Below are 27,559 nucleotides of genomic sequence, written 5' to 3'. Positions count from 1 at the left end.
TAAAAGCTATTTTTTTCCTCCCAAATAGACTCCATCACCTCATCACAATTTTGTCATCTGGTTTTAATTTCAATTTAAGTCAACAAACAAAAAACAAACACAAAGTGACAAAGGATCTATTCACATAATGGATGCATGAGTTATGTGAACAACGCCTCACACTCAGCACTTGCAGCTTTGAGTCTCTTTGTAGCGAATGAACAAAAAAATACAAATAAACATAAATTATATATATACATTTATAAAAGCACACATTTTTATTTTTTAATACCTTGGTACAAAGCTGAAAATCTGCAGTAAAACAATCTTTAGCAATAAAACAGACTCGGCTACACACCATCTCATTCTACTATTCAATTGATCATTAAATCTACTTCGTACAAAAATACCACCCTCCCCTCATTTTCAAAGTAGCATATTCCTCCAAACAGTTAAAAATTGTTCATTTAGCAGACAGCGGTCACAAAACATTTTAACTGAATGAACTACGTCTGGGAAACATATGGTTACAATAGCAACTAACATTTAGATGGACTTCCTTTAAAGAAGGCAGCTGCTTATTTGGGACAGACTGGAATCCACTGAGCCACACGTCCTATTTAAGCAACTCCCAGCTATATCTGGAATGCACTGTTGAGGATTCGGTATTACAATCCATTTTGCCTTTGGCCCGCATTAATCTAAAGAAAAACAACATTCTTTTCTCTAGATGTTTTCCTTGGATCTCCCCAGAGGAGCTCAGTACCACCAACAGAGTGAAGGTTTAATATCTGCCCTTATGGGAGTGGAGGGAGAAGGCAAACCTAAGGTTTGACGTGGTCAGACAAGACATGAAGGATATCTGTGGAGGGACTTAAAAAGTCCTCTCTCCTGAACAACTCATTCTTCCCTTTGGCAGAAGTTACTGCACATCATAGGTTTGGTAGAAGAGAACATGAGAGCTTCCTGGTCTGCTTCAGGTCAAAGTCTGGTTAACTGAGCTCCTTCCTCTCTGATCAGTTTAAACCGAAGCCAGACTTTGCATTTAAACCATATGTATGTGCTTCCACCAGCTCTGCTGGCGAGACAACTGGCAACTTCAGGGGAGAGACACTACCTTCAGCCCCCGAAGCTGTTTCTCTTCTCGTCGTCTGACCACAGCCTCCTAAGCCTAGCCGTGCCTTCGGCAATCTCACCACAGCTGCAGTGGTTTGGAAAAAAGGAAAAGCTTATGCAAGCTCAAAGCCAGAACAAACAAGATATATTTGAGTCCTTTTCTCCCCCAGACAGCCCTTCCAAATGAGATCACCAGCCTCTGAAACATATTTTCCAGCTTTTACGTAGGGTATTGACATGATTTACATACAAAGCATCCTAAACATCATGCAAACACCCGTCTATGAATAAGCAGAGTCCTCAGAGTTACTTCCTGCGAGCAGGACCGTGTTCTTAACCCAGGCAGTAACTGCAGCACATATGACTGGTAGGTCCAGAAGCAGCACATTGTTCCTTATTAGAGCAGAGAGACCGCACTCAAATTAGTCTTTTGATTTGTGATCCTGACTACCTGAAATTACAGCTTGTAGAACTTTCCTCATCTCCTGTTTCTACGGTTACATAAAAACTGATTCCTGCCAGTATGTGAATTAAGTAGGAATTGGCTTGAGAAAGCCTTGAAAAAATAATTTGCTGTTGGACTAGCTTTTGCCAATACTGTTACAATGTCTGATGAAGGAACAGTAGCTCTTGGCTCTGTGGGTGAGGTGACATACCTGTCTGTAGCAGGCAGACTACAGATGTATTCAGTACAAAAACACTGTTTAGAGTGGTAAAACAAACTCACTTCACATGCATCCTGAAAATACTTCGAAAAACTCATTAGATAAAGAGAGCAGATGGTCCACATGAGGGCACAGAGGCTATACATGAGGAGAAAAATGATTCCCATGGAGTAACCTGTGCACTTAAGACAAACAATAGAAAGGTGAGCAACAGAAAGGCTGGATTTCGTGTCTTCCTGCTGGAGTCTGTGGTTTTCGGCCTGGCTTATATCATAAGTGAAATGAGTTTAGTGAGCTGGTGGATGCTTATTTCCAGCACTGAATCATTACGCAAATTGGTATAATTCAGGATGATCTTATGAGCTGAAATTGCAGATAACTATGGCAGACAAATGGTGGATCAGAGAGCAGCACAGTTTTACAGAGCTGCCAGCACACAGCACAGTCCTGCTGTGGCTGTCTTTTTGCCTTTTATCCCCAAATTTTGAAGAAGGGGGAGGTGGGGGGAGGGTGAGGTGGGGAGAGAGAGTCATGAAGACTGCAAATTTCAGATGAGTGGCTGAAATTTCAGATACAACCTTTCACTTTGTGAGGGCTTGTTTTCACATCAAAGAACGGCACTGCTGATCGTATTTCCATGAAAATTAGTGTGGCAGACAGATTGTTGACTCCGTGTAAACCCTCCCTCCTTTTCTGTCTCTCCCTGTTTACCAGACCTGACCAGGAATATACTGCTTTTCCGGCAGCCTGTGGAACCCAATCAAGGAACACTGAATCAAATGCCATTTCAGCTGGCAGAACCTTTCCCTCCTGGGGCAATGTGATCAATAAGGGGTTTGCTGCACTACATAAATTTATTTGGGATATAAATTTATTTGGGAAGAACAAAATAGAAAAATTTCCTGCCCATCACAAAGATGCTCAATCACTCCCTGAGTATCTCTGTCAGAGGTTTTAACTTCACAGTAATGTTACTCCTGCTTCATAGTTAGGGCAGACAGGTGAGTAAAAGATCAAACAAACCCAGCTTCATGGGAACATGTTGCCATCCCTACATGAAATGACAGCCAGTCACACAGTGGGGGGCTAAAAGAAACTTTGTTAGGCTGGAATTATAAGCGATAAACCATGCAGCCAAAAAAAAAAAAGGACAAAACTAAAACACAGACAAAGGAAACAAGGAATTTAAAGGTCCATTAAAGGTGTACATGCTTGCCAAGCCACTGTGGTAGAATGTACACACTATCTACGTCCCAAGGCATCTGAGTGATGGGGTTAGTGGACAAAGGCCAGTGGAAAATGGATTAAAATGTAGATGAACTCCAGCTCTTGTATTCCCAGACACATCCTAGTCATGTTGGTGTTAGATCTGCTATGCTTGCAATATGAATTTGCTCTGATTTTCCCTGATAGGCACCACGAAGCTAGGATAGGCGTAACTACAAACATTAAAGACACTATCTTTGTACAACAGATTTCCATTACAGAGAGTTCTCATTTTTCCTTTCCTGATTTATGGAAATGTCCTTTCCTCTCAAATTATTACTACAACTCATGATGCTGGATACGTATGCTACAAGTACCTCATGCTATCTGTTTACTTCTGAGCACCCTAAACGCTGTCCCCTTCCTGTCTTCCCTGCTTTTCTACACAGCTGTCTCTAATTGTTATAGAACAAGGGGAACAGGCTTTATTATTTCTTGTGTTTATCACTATTTAATTCATTTAAAACTCCTACCTTCCATAGAGGTCTAGTCTCTATCTGAGTTATTTCTTTGTGTCAGTTGACTAAACATCAGCTTTTGAATTCAGAAGGCAATCATAAACTGTTGCTACTGTGCTCCAGCCAAAATCGAAGTTATGTAAGAAAAACCAAAGCCTGCTTTATTCAAAGTTGATGTTCCTGAATGTAAAAACACATTTATTCTGTCCTGTGATCCCCATAGCACAATAAACTCCTGCAGCATCTGCTTCATTACTTCTGTGCTTTAGAGGAGGAATCCAATTTGCAAATTTAACAATGCAGTTGAAATGACTTTTCTCGCTCACGGAACTGTAATCTAGCTTCTTCATATAAATTTGCAGTATTTCCCCATCTTCATTTCTTTCTAAGGTTTTGCAGCTCTCATGCCTGCTACTTGAAAAAAAATAATAAACCTTAACAGAATTGACTCCCAAGTACATCTGTTAAGCTCTTTATCTAAGAAAAGCTCTGTACCAAAGAGCAGGGCAGAGGATACAGTGTCCTGGTCCCTAGCAAAAATTGGTCTGACAGAAATTAGTAGGAACCCACTGTACAGTTGATTGCATTTCACGGTTCAAAATAAATTACTGCTTTTGAACTCATCTGTTGACTTGGCTGTCTCATATTCCTCAGCCTCATCACTGTTATTAGGAGTGACTCCCACTTAACAAGATCAAAACATTTCAAACTCAACAGTGATGTAACCTGGTATCAGGTCACGGCGGCTTTAACTCAGATCTAGACCTTCTCCTCTCTTCATCCTCCTCAAATAGGGTGAGCTTTTAGCTCCACATAAGGGATGGCCCTTGGTTTCTTTGGTTGAATGGCTTCTGTTCTCTTTAAGCATGCTCAGATGACCATGCAATCAATTTTCCTGTGTCACAAAAGCAGATAACCATATTCCTACCTCTGCCAACAAGCTGATGTCTTTTCCTAATGCCACTCCTACAGCAGCACCATTTAGAGACCAATCTGCCAAAGCAGGATTCATGCACACAAAGGCCACTATGAATCATGAGATGATCTCAGTGACACAACCAACGATAAACTCTCCATTTGTCAGCAGAGAGGGATGGACAAATGAACAAAGCAGCCTGTCCCCACCCCAAACGCCTCTCAGCGTATCCACATCTTCAGCTGGGGTGGTCCAGTAATGAAGTAGTGTGTTATCCTAGCCCTGCCAATGGGATGGGCCATGTTCCCCTGGGAGGAGACAGAGATGCTCTTGGGACTCACGAGAGCTCTCTGACCTCGTGAGGATGGGTTGTGAGGTGCGAGCAGAGCAGTGGGATCAAAAGGATGACTGGCACGACTGAGGTGGCTGTTAAAGGTGCAGACCTCCTTTCCAAGCTCACTTCTGACCCATTTGACAGGCACGGCCCTAACAGTGCCTGCACACAAAGTCCCCTGTCCACAGGTAATGGTCAACAGCTTGGCCTGAACTCCAGTTCTGACAGGGCAATTTTAAGTATGGATTCATGGTGTTCACCTGCAAGCTTTCTAAAGCTGCCATTTGAGAATTGGGAATACTTTGCAAAAACAATGAGAACTGCTGCAAAGCATCTACAGAGAACTTTGTTCTGCAGGAGTTATCGTAATTAGTTTTATTAGTGAACGTTAAAGAAAACAGCTTGATATTGTTATTAAGTCTTTTGTGGTGACAGCATCGTGAGATGAATGGAAAAACAGATGTCTGTTTTGTGTAAGCCTCCAGACTAATGCTTGTAACAGGCTACAGCTAATGCCTCATGGATAATCTTTCTCATGCCTTTCAAGCAATTGCTAAACAAGGGGAGAAACCCAGGCTAGCCAGACAGACCACTACTTCACTTGCTATTTCCCCTTCCCCTTAGCTTCCTTCAAGTTATTGGCAATCAAAGCTGAAAACTGAAGGTGGGTTGCTACACCTTTGACTTGCAGGCCTGAATATCAATGAGCCACAAGAGACAGAGATGGAGAGAGCAACAAAAGGTGAGGGGAAGAGACAGAGGAGATTGGGAACGGCTCGTTTCCCAGCACACACACTGACAGACAGGTAGTGTTAACACTGTACCTAGAGAGGCTGCCCTCAGTGGCCAGGCTCGGGGAGTCATCGAGGACATTAGGTTCACTGCAGGAGGGGCAGGGAGATTAAGAATTTAGGGAAAGAAAATGCAAAAAAAGCATGCGATTGTCTCTGTTTTAAAGGGAAAAAATATCAACGGAATAAAAAGTAAAAAAGGACGGTAACATTAATTGGTCTCGCACGCTCAACAGCACATACATGAGTCAGAGGAGCTGAAAGAACATCTGATAACAGGAGCAATTCTTAGAGGGAGTTTACGCTACATGGAGACGTCTACATCTCTGCTCTGAACTGGGGAGCTAAGGACTTCAATAGGATGTGTTTCCACAGGAAATAAGGTCAGGGAACTGTTTTCAAAGCCATTTTTCCTGTGGCATTTTCATTTATTTTGGTTCTATTTACTTCCAGCTTCATAGAAGGCTTTTTTCTTCCCTCTTCCCCATGAGGCAGTTCTTCCTGAGGGAGGACTAATCTGCCTCCCAGGAGCTACAGACCACTCTCATTCTGGTACAACTCTATGGACAAATATCTGGAAAACAAGGCCTTGAAGTGCAATGAAACTGTAAGTAAACAGCTGGCCTGGATCCTGGCAAACAAGTACACAATCACTTTGCTTTTCTACACTTCAGCCACTGAGTCAGGAGCAACTCTCTCAGCCACAGGAAAATCATGAAAGAAAGAAGGCAGTCTGCTGGGTTACCAGCAGGAAAGCAATAATAATATTACTTAGCATTAATTAGTTTACATTTGTGAGGCAGCCTGAAAGCCCAGAGACCATCCATAACTAAAAAGGGCATGATGTTGTAGACTCTGATTGTGCTTGCTGAGCTTGTACTTTCCCTGCACAGATGAAAAATGATTCTCCTGGTATATGGTGTACATCAAAAGTAGAGAGTAAAGCTCTGCTGTAATTAAACTCTTTTTTTTTTTCTCAGAAGAAACATGACTTGGGATTGCACAAAGCAAACATTGCTATCAGTCAGCTGTGACTCCTATGAAGTTTTTGCATTCAAGATTGTAGTGAAAGATTGGGGAAAATGCAGTCTTGCATATTAATTTCTTAAGAAACAAAGGGACTGAATCAATTGGGTTCAAAAGTCAAATGAGTTCCTGTAAGCCCTTTTGTGAAAACTCCCAGATAAAATCTGTGTAACTCCTCTCTTGTAAATCACTTCTCCTATCTCTGCTGGTATGTACCACAGCTGTTACTTTTCCTTCATGTATCAAGGTTATTTCGTTACTTCCAAGCAAGACTGGGAGGGAACAATGTTGTTTGATTTTCCAAGGCTGGTCAAGAGATAATGCAGAATTTGCTGTTTAAAGGTTCAAAGGAGTTAACAAAAATTAATCTATCCATTGTCAGATATCTTTGGATAACTATGCCACAGAAAAACAAAACAATAAACACTGTTTACTTAGAAAAAAAGTCACGTTTAACTGCAAAACTTCTCTCTACGCTCTAAAGACGCACATTTTCCAAATTCCTCTCTCTTTCTCACCACTCCATGATAACCAGGAATAAGGCATTCAAGGGTATCTCTATCAACATTAATATTTCTGGGTTTAAACTGTTAAATCCCATCCTTCAGCTGGACATTCGGTGTCCAAGATGAGCTAGTTACTGTTCTAAGAAGGATAAAGTCTGCACGGGGGAAAAAAAAAAAAAAAAAAAAAAAGTAAATCAAACAAACTACCTCTGCCCTCTGTCCAACATCTGGGGATTACTCCCTGCTCCCAACGCAGATTATGTACAGTCCCCTGGTTCATTACAGAACCTAGAAATCACATCTGCTGTGCTATCTACTGTAGTAGCAGAGGAAAAAAAAACTGCTGGAGATGTCTGAAACTGTTTCAGAGGAAGGTTTCTAGAAATGACAGCTCCTTCTTTTGGACTTTATGCAACACAAGTCATCCTGGAAAATCATTATGTCAAGAGCTGCACCCTTGGTCCAATGCTATCTTAGGATGAATAAATTTATTATCACTATGCTGGTGCTGATCCTCCTATCCCACATTTCTGCTTTACACATCATATACCTGCACCATTTCTGCTCTCGTGAATATAATGGGAAAGGTGAAAAGCCCATACCTTTGGCTGGGTAACATGCCCACCTCAGCCTGAGGTGCAGACACGCTGGAGAGATGGCTGGAGAACCGCCTCCTCCCAATGGCACCCATAAGGTATGCTTCTTGTTCACTTACCACACTGGGCATGCTCAAGGAGTCATCTAGAAAGAAAGAAAGAAAGAAAGAAAAAGAAAACAAGAAAGGAGAGGGAACTACCATTCCAACCCCCCACCTCCACATTTATACTTGTCAAACAATACAGGGATGCCAAAGGTGTACCCAGCATTTACTTACCAAGTCCCCAAGTCTGCAAATTTGACTGCTTCCACTAGATTTTATAATCACTGTTCAGAAAGACATACGCATAAATCCTGCAATACGAGGAGCACCGCACATACGAGGCAGGGATTTATGTCTGCTTTCAGCTTATATAGCTCCCAGGAAAATGTGTTTGGGGAATTCGGTTTCTACTAAGGCTTAATTTCTGTGATGAATAAATTGTTGGGTGATATATAGTGATTGCTGGCATAAATGTTGGACACGTTATGGTATGAATAAATGGCTGCTCCAGCATAGCAAAGCACTGCTACAAAAGATAAAATCCATAACAAAGCAAAAGGCAGGATTGACAGCCTTTAACACCCTTTGGGACACGCGTTTTAAAATGTCACCAAAAAAATGGATAAATTGACTCAAGCACATCATACTGCAGCTGAGCTTTGCAGACAGTTGGACCGTGATCAGGACTGCCTGAAATTTTCAGTGCTGTTTCAAATTACATGAGGTATCTGGAAAGAAATGACTCTGTTGTGGTTTTTACCACAACAACTTCTAATTATAAATAAACAAATGAAACAAAGGGGAAGTTTTGTGTAATTTTCTCTTCTCTTTTTGACCTTTCCCAATTTTGATATACTGAAATACTTTACAGCAGCATTAAGCCAAGGCAGGGCTGAGGTAACACTGCCATAAGCAAATAGGATAGCACTCATCATTCCACACAGCGGCTCATAATTAGAGGCTGAAAACAGCATTTGCCACAATGTGTAACAGAGAAATGTATCAGCAGCACAGTGCTGGGTGGAATGTGCAATGTTTAGCAATAAACCCAGCTGAAATAACGTTGGGCTGAACCTGAAAAGTTTCAGGCTAACTGTTCTGTCCCAAAAGGCAGCTCTGCCTCAACTGCACAGGCCCTTCTTTTGAGCCACCCATCTTCACCCCTTAATGACTTAATGTCTTTTGGGAATAGTCAGCAGTCTTCAAATACAAAAGCAAAGTGCTTGAGTTTCAAGGCATTGAGGCAACCAACCCTCGCAGCACCAGAAGACAGTATCCCTGCTAAAGTAGGGGAAAACCCAAGCCTCATGACATATAAGCAGAGTTTTCTACCCTGGCTTTCAGTGACGGACAACTCAGAAGCAGATGGACAGCTCACAAGCAGAGAGAAGGCAAAATTCCAAGAATAACATGAAACTCAGCTGAAATGACAAAGCAACATTGAGGTCATTGCAAATTAGTCCCCAAAATATTCACCATCCCATTCCTTTTAAACCGGCACCAAAAGCCTGGCAACCCTGGAACCTGCCAGCTACCCACAAGAGAGATCAAGCTTTTGCTGTCAGAAGGTTTAAGGCTTAATTTCCTCTCTGTGAATCAAGTGACACAAGCGCACAGACATTCTACCCTGCAGAGCCACAGCTGGATCCCATGCAGCACAAGGTGAACATATTCCATGTCAGAGCATCTAGACAGAAGTGATGAACAGGAAATACTCAGACCCTACAGCAACTGGACCCTAACTACAGAGCCAGCCACCACCCCTGCCTTCTGCCAGGATGAAGGTCAGAGTGAGGACTGATCACTAATGCCTTGTCAGCACTGTGGGGACTGCATGTTAGCCCAGGTCTCACACACTAAATGTCTGCTTAGGCCCTTCCTTTTCTCTACCCAGAGATCAGGAAGGGATGAGATATGGAATGACCCAAGCTTTAAGACCATGGACTGTGTAACAGCAACACCAGATTCATAGCCTTTTGCCCCCATGGGCTTTTCGTTCACACTGGGACAGTGACAACTGTCTTCCCCACCTATCTGTCCTTGGGGGCATCCAGAAAACACCTTCAGTGTTGGGAGCTTTGCTCACATCAGTAACCACGTACTTTCTTCATCTTCCTCATCTGTGCGGCTCAGAGTGTCCTGTGAAGCCTGCTGGGATGGCTCGCTGTCCTGCTCCCAGACCGTGCCAGTGCCCGTGTTGGAGCGGGACATGGTTGCCAGACTCAGGCGGTACGCGGAGGTGGAGGTGCCTACGGTGCTCACAGATGTCTTCCCTTGGTAAGCTGCGCAGGAGTGGGAAAACCAAACCCAAGTCAGTGATGGAACTGGAAATCAACAACCAACTACATATTCCTGTCACACTGGGCACCTGACTCTGCTAGGAGCAGTGGAGCAGTGGCTGGGCAGAGGAGATACAGCAGACACAAAAGCCCCAGCTCACCCCATCCCAAATCTTTGTTGTGTCTTTTTTTTGTTTGTTTGTTTGTTTGCAGAGATTTGGTTTTCTCCCTCAACCTTACTGCTTCAACATCTAGGAACAAGGCAAATTATTACTGAGGAAAAAAAGATTGAGGCATTTTCTTTTTTTCTTTCCTTTCTTAAGAACAAAGCACATAAAATCTGCTGTGCATAAGCAGTGGCTGCCATCTTGTGGCAGCAAGGGTGACTGTTACAGCAGACATGTCCCCTCATGGAAGGAAAGTGGTGAAAAAGCTTCAGTACGCTGTGAGCCCACTGGTAACAGTACAGAAAATCAAAATAAGACCAAGCGGAGAAAGGAGGAGACAGATCTGCTGCTGAACTCTGAACAGACATTCATTTCTACAAGAGCAGCTCAAGATTTACAGAGATGTAGGTAGGGGCTTGCTGGGTTGTGGGTTCTGGGTTGGGGCAGCACAGGCCAGCTGCAGCAGTGAGAGGCTGCTGCTGGGACATGGTCTTAGTAGAAAAAAATGGGCACAACAAGGTGTGTTTCACAACTACCCTGCACTTCTGGTGGCTGTCCAGCAGCAAAGCTGGGCTGGGCATGGAGCCAGAGGCAGGGACAAGCTGTCAGGGTGTGAGTGAATTATCCCACGCCCCTCCTTGAGAGTGGGCAGGTTTGCCTCTCAAGTTAATTCCCAGGTGAAGCAGCTGGCCAGACTGGGCTGATGGCCCTCTGGCTCTCCCCTCTCATCCTTACCAGACCCGCTGTGCACTGCCTCCTTCAGGATTTTCAGCTCGTTATTGAATTCTGCGATGAGGGAGCTCTTGCAGAGAGGGCGTGGTATGAACCGTCTCTCCAGCTGGTCAGCAATGTGCTGTCGGGCAGTCAGCTCCTCGTGGTTCTCAGCCGGCTGGGCCAGCAGCTGAGAAAGGCATTAACAAGATTGGGACACATTAGCATGGTGGGGAAGTGATGCCCAGGGAGCTGGGACTGGTCTTCAGATCAGCACAAGCCCGTAGCTAGCGTGTCCTCTTTGTAGGCATGGTTTTGACTGCAGCTATGAGAAGTTTCTGCCTGTATTTCAGGGACAACCTTATATTTGACTGAGCAGACACAAAATCTCACTGGTACATGGAGATCAGGGCTTCCTTATGCTAAACTCTACTGTCAGACATGAGTCAGCTCCTGCCTCCAAGATGTTTTAGTCTGTCCAGATGGTGAGAAAGCTAAATAAGGTGGAGTACCATGTCTCAATCTACCTGGCAAGGAGGGAAGAGCTGTGATTAGCTTAAGCCCTGGCTGCCCCAGCCCAGCAGCTGTCTGTCCATCCACAAGAGCCCCATCAGAACCATCACCCCAGACGTGTAAGGTGAAGTACTGCTCCCTGCCTATTAGTTGCATTGCCCAGCTCTGTTTGGAGGAGCTTTTGAGGAAAATTTCTGCCAACCATGCCAACACCCTCCTAGGTTCAGAGCATCCATGACAGTCTCAAGTGCTTTCAGTGTCTTTGTTGTGAAACTAAGTCGACATGCAAACCCTCTTGGTCAAGCCTAGTAGGTACTTTCCTACCCAGGGGAACTAAGTCTAGCTACACTCTGGGGCGTCTTACATCAGAGCTCCTGCATGATGGGCATACTTTTTGCTGTTTTTTTGGGAAAAAGCCTTCTGATTCAGTTTCAAAGGGTTCACAGGCCTACTAACACATCACTCCCTACATTAACACCTGGTTCTTCCAGGAGCGCTGTTGCCTCTGTTCTCAGCAAGGGAATAAAGGATATCTTGCCTTCAGGGAGTGATCTAGCAGGAGCCAAAGCAACTGTTACCTTGCACTGGATGAACGGCCGAAGAAGCACAAAGATAGGGATCCGTGTCCGCACAATAAAGTCGAGGAAGTCCCACAGGGCCAGCCCTCCCACCTTCCGCAGTGCCATCTCTTTGACTTGCAGGCTCAGCCAGTACCACTGGCTGTCCAGCTGGCGTTCAAAGCAAACAAGGATCACCTTCAGGGCTGCATGGGAACACACAAGCAAAGGACAGTCAGAGATGTTATTATAATGGTTGACTACTCCACTCCATCTTTCTTGATGGGATGGCCAGGACATCTCAGCCATCACGCATCTGTATACAGGTTTGTTGGAGCAGGGAGCTAAATCAGTGGTGAATTGCCACTTTTTCATCAGTAGTACCCCATACCTCAGATGGGGGTTAACAAAGACCTGAATGTAAGTCTTTGGGTAAGTGCCCTCACAAAATCATACACAGAGAAGCTGTGTGGAGGGCCCCCCATATGGCTCTGATAACCTGTACTGCTGCTGGATCTCTGATTTGACTGTTTTCTCTTTCCTTTCATCTGTGGGTCACATGTGAGAAAATACCTTGCAGCAGCATACAGTGAGCAGGGGGAATAATAGTGAGGAAAGACCATGTGTGCACAGGGCCAGCAGGCAGGCAGACTGCCTCACATTTCACCTGCATTACACAGCTAACCATGGGCCAGTGAAACTGTGACATTAGGGGCTGGTAGGCAGAGGACCAGCCTTTTTTTGCTTCACTGCTACATTGGTAGTAGGAAAACTGAGTGACTTCTACCTGCAACCTCCTCCAGGTGCAGTGCAGACACCACTCAAAATGCAGTACTTCCCAGAGCTACTCCTGGCTTCATGCTCTGGCCTGTCCTCCTGGTTCAGGACAAGACCTAAAGCAGCTCTAAAGAGCTCAATTAGCTCCTGCCTGAGATGGTTTTCTTTGGTGCTATCTACAGTCTTGAACGCTCCATTTTACCTGTCTCTTCCCAGAGGCGGGCAGAAGCCACCACTCACCCAGGTAGGCAGCCTGGCTGGTGGACTCTGCAAGCCCTTCCCGCCGCAGGTCCTTCCCCGCATCCCCTGGGGTGGAGCAATGGGCAGGGGAACTCTCCAGCATAAAATTCTTGCTGCGGGAAGTGCTGATAATGCGAGGTGGCAGGAGGATATTTATAACAGTCTGGAGCAGCAGCAGGACCTCAGGCTGCTCCAGCCAGGGGCTGTCTGAGATGCATTGGGAGGGGAGAGAGAGAGAGAGATCAGGCTACATCCCATCAAAGACAAATAAAAGATCCAGACCCTGTTCCATTCCAAAATGTGGGGCAATCTCAACTGTCCCCCAAGCCAAAACTCCGTCCCCCACACCTTGTTATGCTGCTTCTCCTCCTGCAAGCAAAGGCAAAGTTTATTTTAACACCAACACAGACAGACACGAACACAGAGCTACACAGCACTGCAGAATGTCCCATTCAGTGGTCTCATGATCTCATTTCTTTTTTTTTTTTTTTTTTACCTCCCCCTCTCCCTTGTTCTTTGCTTTTGTTTAGGAATTTACCGGTGATCACCCTCTATAGAAGAAAGCAAGGAGCAGGACTTGTGCCAGACTAGTGGCATGGATTGGGCAGACAGCAAACCACAATGGCACACAATTTTTGTGACCTCTGCTCCCCTCTGTGGCTTCTGCTACAACACATTTGTCTTGCCCTGCACTCCAGTTTCAAAAGAAGGAGCGTGTCTATGAAAGACCTAACTCAAGAACCATGGCCCTGCTGAAACAAAGAGGAGATACAAGAACTTCTCCCAGTGGGATTCTTTTCCAGTCTCAGACCCAAAGGGCACTTAGCTGACACACTGTAAGTGACAGGAAACCAAATTAAAACAAATATATAATAACAAAAAAAAGATCAACAGAGAGCAGGGAAAGTGCAAACATCAGTTGTCAGAAAAGGGGGAAAAAATTTCTTTTTGTTAAATTAGTCAGACCTTTGCTTCCAGATCCTACTGTGAGCACAAATGGAATCAGTAGGTTTAAAAGCATTCCTTCCCTTCTTTCCTGATTGGTGAATGGGGAGACGACATGGCTTAGGGGGAAATCTTCTTTCAAAGCCTGTGCAGTAATAATAAGAAAGGATTAAACAATTTCGTCAGCAGATCACGCACACAAGTCACTGCAGGGAATGACGATCCCCCAGGAACCCTGTTTACACAGTACAACACAGGCACTGATGACCTGATTGAATTAGAAGCCCTGAGACCACTTAGGAGTAAAAGGATTTCACAGAGTAACATAGGTATGACCTGCTTTTGCCATAATCAAGAGGTAAGAAGCCCAGATTCCTTACTCATAGGCATCATTAACAGTATCAGAAGCATCCCACAGGAGTTGCCTGGGTGTTAGTCCCAAGCTCTGTACTGCTGTGAACGGGAACAGGATTTGACCCAGACTAAAGGGAATAAAAAAATGAACAGAGAAAATAGAACAAATGCCATAACCTAAATATTCTGCTGTCTGAACATGAAGGTTATTCTTGAACACATTTTTTGTTCTGCCTCACTTTGTGCTGCTGTCATCTTCCCTAACATAAACACTGAACTCCTGAAAAATAAACAAAATGCACATTTACTTCTTGACTCACTGAAGCCTAAATTGAAAGGTCTTTTGTCTTCTTTAGAGGAGGTAACACAAATGACTATCAGTAAAACCTCTGCTCATCTGCAATTTCCCAGTTGCTTAGATGTGAAATTCCCAGACTTAGATGTGAAATGCAACTGAACCTTGTAACCTCTTGAGCTTGTAGACAAGGGCTGAGAAATTCTAGAAGATGTTTCTCGTGGGGGGTGAGAAATTCTATTTTATATCCTGCTGGAAGTGTTAGGAATATGGCTTCTCATGTGTTTTTCTGACGTTTGTTTTTTGTTCCATTTAAAACCCATGAAAAGAAGTGAACAGGGAGGAGAGGATAATATATAAGTGAAAACTCCCAATATGGTTTAAAAATTATTATTTTGGTACCTAGTTAAAAAAAAAAAAAAGAGAAAAGATTTCAGAGAAGGTGAGAGTGGCCCTTTTTAGCTTGCGATTAAAGAAATATTACCTCAGAGCTGGAAGAAATCTGTACCTTCTATGTGTGAGTTCGTATCAAAAAGTCCTTTTGTGCCTCATGCTCTGAAGAAAAGCAGTGTGTCTTGATCCCTCTAACCCTTACTTCCCAAGCAGCCCCACCGCTCAAAAATACCTGCTGAAGTATCCAACTGGATGTGCCAATACATACTTAAAAACGCAAGTTGGAGCTAAATTAGGAAATTTGTCTCTTCATTCTGTTGCTGCCAGTGTCTCCATTTTGTCTGATTTCATGCCAATGGGGAGGGAAAGGAATATGGAGGCAGAAAGACTCTGTAATAGTTGTGGCACTTCTATGATAAATGAAAAGTGATGAATTTCCAAAAGTACGGGATGGGTTTGTTATTCTGGACAAGGATGCTCTTGAGTAAGCAGCTGAAAAGCCAAGTTGCCCTGCCTCTTTGAGCTAGCACACCGTACAACCAGCTCAGCTAAGAGCAGAAGAGCACAAACTCCATCTCAGTTACGCACATGCACCCAACGAGAAAGAAGGTCGAGCTGCATGGACGTGACCCAGGCCAGGGCATATCTCCCCATGGCAGGAAACTTCTGCTAGCTCCTTAGGTACTGCAGAGAATCCTAATATGCTTGTCAGAGCCTTAAACAGCATCAATCAGCCGAACTCTGTGGACATGAATTGGCAGTGTTAAGCTGATGGATGCTTGCTGTAGACAGGTGAATTCTGAGCTCAGTTCAAGCTGTCAAAAAGATGGGAGAATTTACATGTTGCTTCTCTTTGATTTTTGGTGTATGTTCCACAGTTTTTGCCCAGCTTTTGCAGAAAGAAAACAGAGCACCGATGAGTTGGTGTCTCAACCAGAAGCTAAAACTTGCCTGGCCACAGGCCAGGGCAGACACACCTGTATCTGCAATGCTACAAGCCGGACAACAGCTGTGCTGAAGGGCAGAGGTGGCGAGAGATAAGGGCTGAGATGAAGAAGGGGTAATCCGTCAGCCACACTGGAGGGTCCTACCACTCCCATCACCTGCAATACAAACAGAGCACATCACCACAACTGACTGCTTACAGTTTCATCCATGCCATATCCTCCAACATCAATGAAATGGAGGGGCCTTTCATTCGAGCACTGGGTTGGGGTGGCTCTAGGAGAACCAGCCCCCACCCAGTGGTCTTTGTGGGAGCTGGGGCCAGTGAGGAGGAGTTCTAGCAGGGAAGGTGAGGGGAGAAGAGGGAACCAGCAAGGGTGGGAGGAGTGCACAGGTAACCTGGTACATTTAGAAATGTACCCTGTACCAGCCCTGAATGACCAGCACTGGACCGGTGGAACAGTTAAGAGTTGGAGGATATGTCATGTAACGACTGTAACAAATAAAATATGTCATCAAAGCAAAAAGTCTGCATTGAAACTGGACATCTTTTCCCTTCTCTTGCTGATCTACTGGAAAAATAATGTCCTAAGTCTGACCCTAGCCGGGTTTTGTACAATGTTCAGATTCCTCTCAAACACACACTGTTCTTACAGATTCTAAGCATGGTTCATCTTGCCTTTCCCAAGATATCTAAAATAGAGTCACCTGCCAGTGACCTGGTTGTCTGGAGCCTCACGAACTATCAGCACAAGAAAACAGCACTTCTAGGGGAGGATTATTTAAACTGTTTTGTATATGTCCTTCAGGAGAAAATTAAATCACAGGCCTGCTTCCCTGTGTTTCTCTCCATGACTACACACACACATCTAGATGATGGAAACAGGTAGAAGCTAACTCATAGACTGCTGAGCTTAGGGGAGATGAATGCACACTGTATTCCCAAATTCAGCTTGGGGAGAAAGACAGCAACCAGTTTTCTCCCAGAACACCAAAGGACAATTTAGAAGGGGAGAAGGTGAAGCCCTTTCTCCATTTGAGTAAGGATTATCATTTAGACATTTCCCCACCTTCCCGCCTGATGTCTTTTTGGCTTCATGATGTAACTGGTCTACACATAAATATTAGCATGTAGTCAGGGGTGATCCTACAGCAGCTACCGTTCTTGACAGCTAAAGGTGAAATTCTCTTAACATTAAAAGTACATTTTTTCCTGGTACCTCTTCTTGGTGTTCCTAGCCAGATGAATGCAAGAACTATGACTGACTGCACTTCAGCACTGCAGAGCTTTCTGCTTTTTTTAGAGCACTGGCTAATTCTTAATGCAGGCCTTTTGGGGAGCTTGCTGGTGTGATTCACTCCGGCTTGTCTGCCTGCCAAACTGCAAGTCCATTCTCAACCTCTATTTGAGCTAACTCTGTAGCAACTTCCCTGGGTAACAACCCTCAGTACTTTTGAGGGTCCAGATTTGCAATGTCTCCAAGCTATCTCTGCATGAATAAGAAAGAAGTCTTGTGGGCTCTGACAGCTTGGAGCCTCCCTACCTTTGCAGCTATGAGTGATGTATGGGCTCAAAGGACAGGAGCCTGGCAAACACTGATACTGCATTAAAATTGTTGATCATTGTTTGCATTAATCAAAGCACTGGTGAACCCTGAGAGGTTTTCTGTTACTGCTAGAGAAAGTTCCACCATCTGCATTCTAAGAAGAAAATGCTATTAAACCCAATATCACTAACAATGCTATGGCAGCCTTTCACCCTTCATTTGTATTTTTTCCACACAGAACATGAGCGTGTGTGTTTGTACAAATACCTGGAGTTACACTAATACCAAACCGAGGGTTTGTCCCCAGTGTTACAGCTGCAGAAACTGCAATCTATAACTGAATGACCAGACAGGCTTTGTCCGTATAACCTCTCTGTTGTGACACACTTACGAACAAAAGTTCTACTAAGAGTGGGATCTGAACATTGTACTGTGCAAACCTGTACTAGATCAAGCCAGGGACATTGCAAACAGAGGAGTGAATCCACCTGTGTAAACCCTTCTAACTAGCCAACACCTGATGGCCTCTGACAGAGCCACCAGGGCCCGCCCCACTGGAGATGGTAGGTATCTCCAGTGCCGCCCTCTCCCCGCCTCTACCAGGTGTGTGCAGTCTCCACCACCCCACTCTCCAACTTGCAGCCCTCAACTCTCAGCTCAACGTGGCAAAGGTGGATCTTCAAAGTGGTGCGTGGGAAGCAACGGAAATAAATCACTCGAGCACCGCTACCGGCCACTGTATCTCCCCATGCACCACTTCAAAAATGAACCTTGCTATCTCTAGTGTCACTTGCAAAGTCCCCTTGTGAGGGGTAGGGGGACAGGTAAAATGACAGGAATGGGTATGAACTGTCATTTTCAGTCCAGCGAAGTCAACAAGCAGACTGAGGTTTAGCTAAGGTTCACGGGGTTGCCGCTCAGCTACTCACCAGATTGACACACACATTGATCAGAGACCTAAGGTGAGGCAGGAAGGATATGATTGGCTGCCTCTGAAGTGTCAAACAAACCCCTTCAATCAAATTGCTGGCAGGCTCCCACTCAACCTGGCGCCTGCAATACAACAGTAGGTGCCATTAGCTGCTGGCCTCCTGCCCCCCACCAGACGCTCGCAAACACGGCGACCGACACACAGTGACGCCCACAGAGGAAACGTTTCAGACAGCGATGACGTCCAAGATGAGCACAAAGTGCGCAACAGAGAAAAGGTTTGACCCACGCAGCTCAGGAAAGCACAGAGCACACCGGGCATTGGGAGACCAAAAACGTAGCAGAGGTGTCTGCAGTAGTGACACAAAACCCCTTACAACAGGAATGGTGGATGGGCTGTGCTTCACTCCCTGACTCTTCCTTCTGACCGATGGTGGATGAAAGGGAGCTCTCTAGGTGTGCCTGTGCATGGCCATGCTCCCACCTGAGAGCTACTTCTCCCTCTCTTGTGGCCTGTGGATGTTCAACAAACCTTGCCAGCTGTGTGCATCCTCCATAAACTACTTTGCAATCCCATCTGCTCTGCCAGAGTGACTCCCTGAACTTAAGCTGGCCCAACAGCGTAAACCTCACCTTCCTCACCCCGTGTAGGAGGTCTGATTCATTCCTTACCAGCACTACAGCCCTTTGTCCCAGGACCCCCTCCTTCTTCCCTGACACTTTGCCTTTTTCACCAAAACAGCTTTTAGGGCCTGTGACAAATGCTGAATGGAGTCCTTCCTAACCATAAGCTGACACCTCATAGATAACAACAAAGTGGCTCCCGCCCTTCATCTCAGGGCCTGACTCTTCAGAGGTTGCGTATTTCCAAAGCCAACATCTAACTGTGTGCTGACTGGAACAGGAGGACAAGGCTTGAATAACTGGGTAGCTGAAGAATAAACAATACCCTAGTCAAGCTCCTCAGTAGACTTCTTAGAGATTCATGAAGGATCAAGGGTTCCCTACATTTATACCTCATCTTTCATCATCCACTGTTCCTAAACCTACTCCAAAATAGTAGTTTGCACTTTTACTTGTTCTTATGCCCTGGTTTGGAGCAGGGTGCCCACAGGGGGCAGCATGTAAGATTCTGATGTGAATACCCTAGTGGATGTCTTCTGTGGTCTGTCACCCAGCACTGTGTGATCTCTGTCCCATCTCTAAGAAGCTTCTTGCTTAAATGATGCTTAACGATGCTTAAATGGAGTTGCTGTATCTGGTCCAGTGGCTCTGCTGTCTCTGTCCCTCTGAGTACAGAAGAGTAGTTTCATCCAGGCACAGATGGAGGAAATATGAAGGGAATTTTAATTTATGAGCATTCATTCAGCTTAGACAAAAGGAAAGCTCTTTGGGAACAGGAAGAACCTTAAGCTGCCTTTTAAGGCAAAAGAAAGTATGAGCAAGAAAAGAAAGAAATGGCAAGAAGCAGGCAAGACCTGGCAAAGAATCAAACCATCAGGAAGGGGAAGCACCAACATTTCTGCCTCTAAATTCCCTGCAAGGGCAGGAGTTTCTAAAAGGAGATTGTTAACCGAGGGGAAGTGATAGGTAGGGGTACCTGAAAGAAGAGATCACCTCTGTATTATTTGCTCCATCTCAGTTGTGCACATGATTAGTTTTGTGTCTGAGTCCCAAATTCTGATATTCTTTAACATCGTTTGGCTTCTCAGCTCATATTGCCAACAAGCTGACTGATTCAAGCAGCTGAGGACATCTGTCCATGAGGTGACTGAGACCAATGACTCTTTTCACTCAAATCACTGGAAAATCTGCAGGGTTGACAGATTTCACACTACCCAGACTGGATTTATATCACTGCCTCCGAGGTGGAAATGTTTCATATTGAGTATTTCTTGAAGGCCTGAATACTACTTTGTGATGCAGCAAGCTTTCACTAGTCAGGGACTAGATGCCATTACTGCAGTTCTTTTCCCTTTATGCAGTAACATTCAGAAGCTACTGGGTAGCTCCAGATTACTTTTATCTTTACAGAGAACACTGCAGCATTTTTGTGAGAAGGTACTCTAGAGATATTGTTACTACAGTTAACTTTCCATTAAAAATAAATAAAATTAATGTTCCTCACTCATAGCTCAAAAAAAATAGAGGGCAGACAGATGGTACGAATCTGAAGACTTATTTTGGAGAAAGAGAAAAGATTTCTGTATGTTCTCTCTGTAGTTCTTAATAACCGTGCATTTCTTCTCTACCAGAAGCCACAACAAACATGTCAACATAAATGCACACTTACAGAGAAAAAAAACTTCATTTTCTGATACATTGTAAAGGTTCACTGAGACACAACAGTTTTAGGTAGATGACATACCCACACTTCAAGGCTTGCAACATCAGAAACGGACCCCAGAGGGTTGCTGTTATACCTGCTTACCTCAGAGTAGGCATCTTGTGAATTTTATTGAACATACGATCCAATCTCTTTAAGATGAGGATAAGGGCAGGTCTCACCGCCTCAGCTGTCCAGTCAGTGATGGGTAGCATCTCCATGATGTAGCGCCGGAGACCTCGGCTTTCCATCGTCTGCGTGTCATAAGGTGCCAATTTCAGCAGGGAATGTGCGATTTCTGCCAACCTAAAACCAGGCTTTGTTAAGAGGGAAATCCAATACTCTACAACTTGCATTTCTACACACATGCCAATGAACTAGCAGATAAATGATCACTAGACCAGTAAAAATAAAAAGATGCACAAGTCAAATGTGCTGATATTTAAATCCTGAGGCCCAGTAGTAACAGTTTCTGGTCTATTAAGATTCTTTTGCAGGTATCACTGTTTATATTTATAAACAAAATTAATAGTCTAAAGAATATCCAAACCTGTGTCCTTTTATGTAGATATTAAATGTACTGAAGGAACATCACGAATCACTTGTGTTGCTAAAAACAAAGTAACGGAGCTGTTAGTAAGATCTCAGCATTGCCAATGCCTGTGAAACACAGACATAGTCAACTGATGAGTGACTGGTTTTACTTTTGTGCTTGTTTTTCAGTGACACTACTTTAAGAGATCTCACTATGCAATTTACAGGTGTTAAATTTTAAAAATAATGTGCTGTCCCTCAGGCTTACATGTGTACTGTGTATAAGTACTCCCTGCAGCTTTGATCTGTTTCTCCTAACACCTCTACAGATTGTGTTGCTGTCATTCCTTCTAACCCTCCCAGGTGGCCTTGCCAATGGCATTTTCTGTATTGACTGTGAAATGCCATGGCAACATTTAACTTAGACTTGTCACTTGGACAAATAGCTGCTAAAATACTTGAAGATTTGTGGTAGACAAAGACAAGTACTAATAAATCTACTAATAAAAGGGATAGAAACTTGTATATTCTCTGAACTGCCACTAGACTTTGTAGTGGACAATTATAGGATAATCCTACTCATATTGTGGGGCTTCTTCTGAAATGCCTTCAACTAATGGAACATATTTCCATTATCTTTAAAATCTACCTAGCAATATCAAAGGCAACAAGTTCCTTAGATTAACCAAAAGTGCTGTCAACATGTTTCTTTATCCAGTGTCTCTTTATTCTTACATTTTACAACTACTTTGTCATACTATGGAGGAGGTCTGTTTTTTTAAATACTCTGAAATTTAAATCATCTTGTAATTATGCTTCTTTCTGATAACACAATATCAATGGTACATAATGGTATATCAAATTTGCTTATGCATTATAAAGTGTGAGATCCATCTCATCCAACGTGAGATGCCTATCTCAATTAGTCTTCTAGCTCTGTTCCTACAGAAATAAGGAACCTGGGAAATTCTAATCTTCCTGAAATACTGTGATAAAGAGCCCATCGGATTGCATCTCCCTTTGCATTGTGTTCAAAAAGAACTGGATGACTTGATCGGACTAAACATTTCACTTTTAAATGTCTAAACTTGGGTGAGATGAACCCTTGTCTGAAGTGAACAGCCATATTATCTTGCTTTCTGAAGTCTCTGAAATGGCATCCATTAGCCTCTGAAGACCACAGCTGTCGCATCACATTCTGGTAAATCTGCTGTCTACTTAGAAAAGATTTTTTCCTGTGGCTAAATCCTGTTAGTCATTTAACTGATACTTATGAAATTAATTCACGTAATAATCAGGAAGATGTTCCTTTTATTTAGGGCTAACTATGATAAAGCAATTCTGGTTCCAACCATAATAAAAGAGTCATTTCTAGCACTTTCCAGGAGACATAAGAGAATCAGAGCACAACTCATTATCTTCTGTAAATCAAACTCTTGGCATTATTGCTGTAACCATTCACCATGAAAGACCTTGTCTCTTGAAAAGAATACAGTAGTTAACAGCTAGTAACTGTGTTCTGTGACTGTTTCACTGAAATCTTCTATCAGGGAAGTATCTTTTCAAAAACATATACTAACAGCACCTTCTGTACACATAGATTTAGGAGCAATTAAGCTTAATTTCTCTGGAATATGAAAAAATGTAGAAATGAAGTTCCCAAATTACTGTTAAACAGCAAATAATTCCAGGTAGTACACTCAAGAGTGCTCTGGTGTTACATGCAACTGTTAAGACCAGGATTGTAATTTAATATGGAAAAAAATAGCAAGCCCTTTACTTTACTGCACTGAAGTTCATTCATCAGACATGTATTTCTTGCTCCCACTGAAATCCTCAAAAAAAAACCAAACATGTCTAACCGAGGATGTCATCTGGCCTGAGAATTTCACCTTTGTTTTCTAACATAAAGTTCTAATCTCAGACTCTTACTGAGTTTGTAATGCAGTTAAACAGCTGCATTAATTTCTGATGCTTGTGTTCCTTGGAAAAAATATAAAGGTGGTACTGCAGAAGCATCCAAGTCCATCAGAACTTCAGTTTGTTTGTAGCCAAGCATTACATAAATGACATGCATCTGAGGTAAGAGACATCTCCTGCTTAAAATTACCTTCTAAATTATTAAATATTTACCAGAGGGGGGAAGAGCAACATTCAATTTATGGCAAACACATAAACCAATCAAAAACACTTCCCTGCTCCCCGGTGAATTTGGGGTATTTGTTAAACAAGATCTAAATTACTCTGAAACACGGTTTTGTGTTCTCTAGAGACAGTCTGATTCCAAAGATCTCTAATCATGACAGAATCTGCCAGCTAAAGGGCTTTGCCATCTGTTTTCAGAGCAGGCATGTAAAGGTAGAGTAGTTTTGTGAGGGTTTTCCTTGGTCCCGGGGGCAGGAACAGACTTGGTTTGGTGCACTACTAGCATCAATCTCCCTTCAGCTTGCGTCACAAGGCTTTCCAGGCAAAAAAAAAAAAAAAAAAAAAAAAAAAAAAAAAGGCATAAAGGTCAGAAAAAAGAGTTTCCTCTGAAGATGACTGAAAAACTGACAACAGAATCAGATCCATTCCCTCTTGTTCCACTGCTCTACTGCTTTTTTGTCTTTAACATCTGGGCAAACTTCTCAGTAGCAACTTATCCCTATTTGCAGGCTACCATTAACATCAAGCACAGCATAGCAGAGAATGAGGTCCAAAGTGCTGATTAAAAGCCTATGCACAATTCCTTCTAGGCCTGAACCCCACAAAACAGTTGGATGCTACAATGAGTGTCCAACCAGCCAGCTGGGCTCAGTACTGAACCTTCATAAAAAAGTTGTGTGCCTGCTGTATCACACAGAGAGGTGGTGGTCCTGTAATTGCCTCCTGACCCATCCTCCCCTCTATTTCAGGCATGTATGCCATATGGTGCAGTGGCTTTTCTCCCTTTCTCCTTGTTTGTTGGCAGCTAGTTCTGGTACACAATGTCACAGGAGAAGATTCAGCCAGCCGTGTAGCTTCCTCACGCTTCGGGGGAAGAGGCAGCCTTATCTACTCTATTCTTAACCATAACTTACTCTGACGTGTCAGGTGGGCCTCCACATGTGTTTCATCCACAGGAGGTGGTGGTCTGAATGAGACCAGAGGAGAGCATATTAAACCTTTTTATACACAAGCAGCATCAGGTACAATCTAAGGAACATTAAAAACATGCATGGTTCAGACGGCAACAGTAGTCAACACTACCAAAAAGTCATTCACTCTGTCTGCTATTATGAAAAATAAGAGCTAAAAGAAAGGAATCCCCCTGACATGAAAAAGCAGCAGCAGAATGCCTGTGGAATACCTCATGTGGGACTTCACATCCAGCAGCTCCAGAGAAGTCACTCTGGGCTCTCCAGCAAGGTTCTGCAAAATCTTCAGCCTTGGACCACAGTGCTTGTAAAACTCGGTGCAGATATTCAGCAATGACTCCCTGGGTCTCCTGAACTCCTCCCTGGCAATTCGTTCATCCAGTTCCTCTCGGGGAAGACCCTGGCCCTCCTCCAGTAAGTGAAGGTTCTCCCTGGAAGATACAAAGTGAGAAAAAAGTAAGTGGTGAAGGCAGTGGAAGAGCAGGGATAGACTGTAACTATCTACTAGATTATTCCACTCAGAGGGTGGTGAGACCCTGGCACAGGCTGCCCAGGGAAGCTGTGGATACCCCATCCCTGGAGGTGATCAAGGCCAGGTTGAATGAGGCCTTGAGCAATGTGACTTAGTAGGAGGGGTCCCTGCCTATGCCGGGGGGCATGGAACCAGTTGGGCTTTTAGGTCCCTTCCAACCCAAGTCGTTCTGTGATTCTACGATTATAACAACTTCTCCAGCTTGTTTTGCAACAGATGTTTTCCTCTGCAACTGAAAAGAAAAATAGTTGCATCGGCAATCGAAAAAGGGAAATCATCACCTGCAAAGTCTTGTTGAGAATGAGAAAAAATTCTATATGAACTATCTTTTGTTACCTTACCCTGCAAAAAGGCTGCAACAACAACAGTGGGTGGGACCCAGTAAATCTGGAAACTGCTGCAGAGCAGTTCACAGAATCACAGAATCATCTAGGTTGGGAAGATCACCTAGTCCATCCTCTGATTTAATGCTAACAAGTCCTCCACTAAACCATATCACTAAGCTCTACATCTAAACGTCTTTTAAAGACATCCAGGGATGGTGGCTGAACCACTTCCCTGGGCAGCCCATTCCAATGCCTAACAACCCTTTAAGTAAATAAGTTCTTCCTAATATCCAACCTAAACCTCCCATGGCAAAACTTTAGCCCATTCCCCTTCCTCACTACAGCCTCCTTTCAGGTACCTGTAGAGTGCAATAAGGTTGCCCCTGAGCCTTCTCTTCTCCAGGCTGAACAATCCCAGCTCCCTCAGCCACTCCTCATAAGACTTGTTTTCCAGCCTCCTCACCAGCCTCGTTGCCCTTCTCTGGACTTGCTCAAGCACCTCCATGTCCTTCTTGTAGCGAAGGGCCCAAAACTGAACGCAGTACTTGAGGTGCGGCCTCACCAGAGCCGAGTACAGGGGGACAATCACTTCCTTGGACCTGCTGGCCACGCTGCTTCTTATGCGAGCCAGGATGCTGTTGGCCTTCTTGGCCGCCTGAGCACACTGCTGGCTCATATTCAGCCAACTATCACCCAATACTCCCAGGTCCTTCTCTGCCAGGCAGCTTTCTAACCACACATCTCCCAGCCTGTAGCGCTGTTTGGGGTTGTTGTGCCCCAGGTGCAGGACCCGGCACTTGGCCTTGTTGAACTTCATACCGTTGGCCTCGGCCCATCAGTCCAGCCTATCCAGATCCTCCTGCAGAGCCTTCCTACCCTTAAGCAGATCGACACACGCACCTAACTTGGTGTCACTTGAAACTCACTGACGGTGCACTTGATGAAGATGTTAAAGAGAACTGGCCCCAGTACTGAGCCCTGGGGGACTCCACTAGTGACTGGCCTCCAACTGGATTTAACTCCATTCACCACAACTCTTTGGGCTCGGCTATCTAGCCAGTTTTTAACCCGACGAAGTGTACGCCAGTCCAAGCCATGAGCAGCCAGATCATCACATGTCAGAAAAGACTGGGTGAAGATTTTACTGTACCTGATAAAGTGTAGTTTGGCTCCCTGTTCTGGGTACCTGAGAAAAGAGAAACAGTGGAGTTTTAAAACAGCAACTTAAGAATGCCATAACTGTGCCTTGCTGAGAGAGAGTACAATGTTCTAGCCCAGAGGTATACTCTTCACAGACAGGATGGTACCTTTTATCACTGGAACAATGGCTACATGTTGTTAGTGACCACAATGAATAGCCTTTATCTCCCAACTAGCAGCAAAAAACAGATTGTCATAGTTACTGCCATTATGAAAGAAAAACTTCAGGCTTTCAAACAATTTCTCTTACTGATTTTCACCCCAGTGCTTGGCCTCTCTCAGGAAGTCACAGCTCACCTCGTAGAAATCAGAGTTTTGTTTTGTTGTCATTTTCTCTTGTTACTTTTTGTTGAGCAAGCATTAACAAAGCCTGCACAACATGTCCAAGGCTGGAACAGTGACCATTCCACCATCATGAGGCTCCTGCTGTTGTCAACAGATGCCTGTTGCAATAACAGAACAAACAAGGGCAGGAAACCTGGAGCAGTGCAAACGTATTTTGGATCAGAAACTGTCTGCTTGATCATCGGAAAGATCTGGAAATTAAGGCCACGATACTCAAGTCACACAGCATCAGGAGCCTCTATGTTGCCTGTCAGCAGATACATATTAACTGCTTTCTAAAATCAGCAAACTACTATCTATTACACCTTATTTTTCTTAGATGAAGCATTTTTGCAATGGAAGTAAACAGCATATATCCATTTCAGGCTTGGGCATGAAGGGGTTTCTCTGCTTCTCTGATCCTGGATTGAAGCACAAAGCTGTGCTGAATTCACTGCTGAGACTCCAATCCTGGATGAAACAGTCTGTTAAAGAGTAACAGACTGATCCCAGGAGTTACCAACCAAGATGTGTGCATTCCACATTTATAAAGTAATACAATAGTCCTTTGATGATTAATGCAGAAAGGGATTTATATCTCCCTTCAATACAAAAGAAGACATGTCTTGCCAGAAAGATATTACTGATTTACAGTCCAGTATAGCCCATGGTGCTTTACTGTACCATGCTATACACAGACTTAATATCAGCTGTTACTGACAAATGAATTCAAGAAGGAATATTCTGCCCTGGAAGAACTGCTACTCCAGGAAAATACTCTGCTCTGGAAGAACAGCTAGGTGAAAATTCCACCTCCAGATCAGCACAAACACAGAGATTTTAAGCACAGC

The 27,559-nt window shown here is 43.9% G+C and overlaps 1 protein-coding gene across 12 annotated transcripts in view; it reads right to left on the bottom strand.

The window, feature by feature from the left end:
- UNC80 (unc-80 homolog, NALCN channel complex subunit) overlaps positions 1 to 27,559 on the bottom strand; it is a 127,706-nt gene that overhangs the window by 5,034 nt on the left and 95,113 nt on the right. For 10 of the 12 annotated variants that reach the window (XM_035332007.1, XM_035332013.1, XM_035332009.1 and 7 more), the window contains 12 exons: positions 26,335 to 26,370; positions 24,539 to 24,757; positions 20,782 to 20,982; positions 18,350 to 18,473; positions 15,906 to 16,031; positions 13,908 to 14,031; positions 12,942 to 13,148; positions 11,946 to 12,130; positions 10,879 to 11,044; positions 9,800 to 9,979; positions 7,660 to 7,798; positions 5,559 to 5,615 (listed from right to left, as the gene is read on the bottom strand). In XM_035332007.1, coding sequence (XP_035187898.1) covers positions 5,559 to 5,615; positions 7,660 to 7,798; positions 9,800 to 9,979; positions 10,879 to 11,044; positions 11,946 to 12,130; positions 12,942 to 13,148; positions 13,908 to 14,031; positions 15,906 to 16,031; positions 18,350 to 18,473; positions 20,782 to 20,982; positions 24,539 to 24,757; positions 26,335 to 26,370 — 1,764 coding nt within the window. The remainder of the gene's footprint in view (positions 1 to 5,558; positions 5,616 to 7,659; positions 7,799 to 9,799; positions 9,980 to 10,878; positions 11,045 to 11,945; positions 12,131 to 12,941; positions 13,149 to 13,907; positions 14,032 to 15,905; positions 16,032 to 18,349; positions 18,474 to 20,781; positions 20,983 to 24,538; positions 24,758 to 26,334; positions 26,371 to 27,559) is intronic. The other 2 variants (XM_035332012.1, XM_035332018.1) reach the window with 1 other exon arrangement.

Source organism: Oxyura jamaicensis, chromosome 7 (assembly GCF_011077185.1).
Source record: "Oxyura jamaicensis isolate SHBP4307 breed ruddy duck chromosome 7, BPBGC_Ojam_1.0, whole genome shotgun sequence".
NCBI classification, from domain to species: domain Eukaryota; kingdom Metazoa; phylum Chordata; class Aves; order Anseriformes; family Anatidae; genus Oxyura; species Oxyura jamaicensis.
The sequence above is the reverse complement of the archived record's forward strand: the minus strand, read 5'-3'. Positions and strand labels throughout refer to the sequence as shown.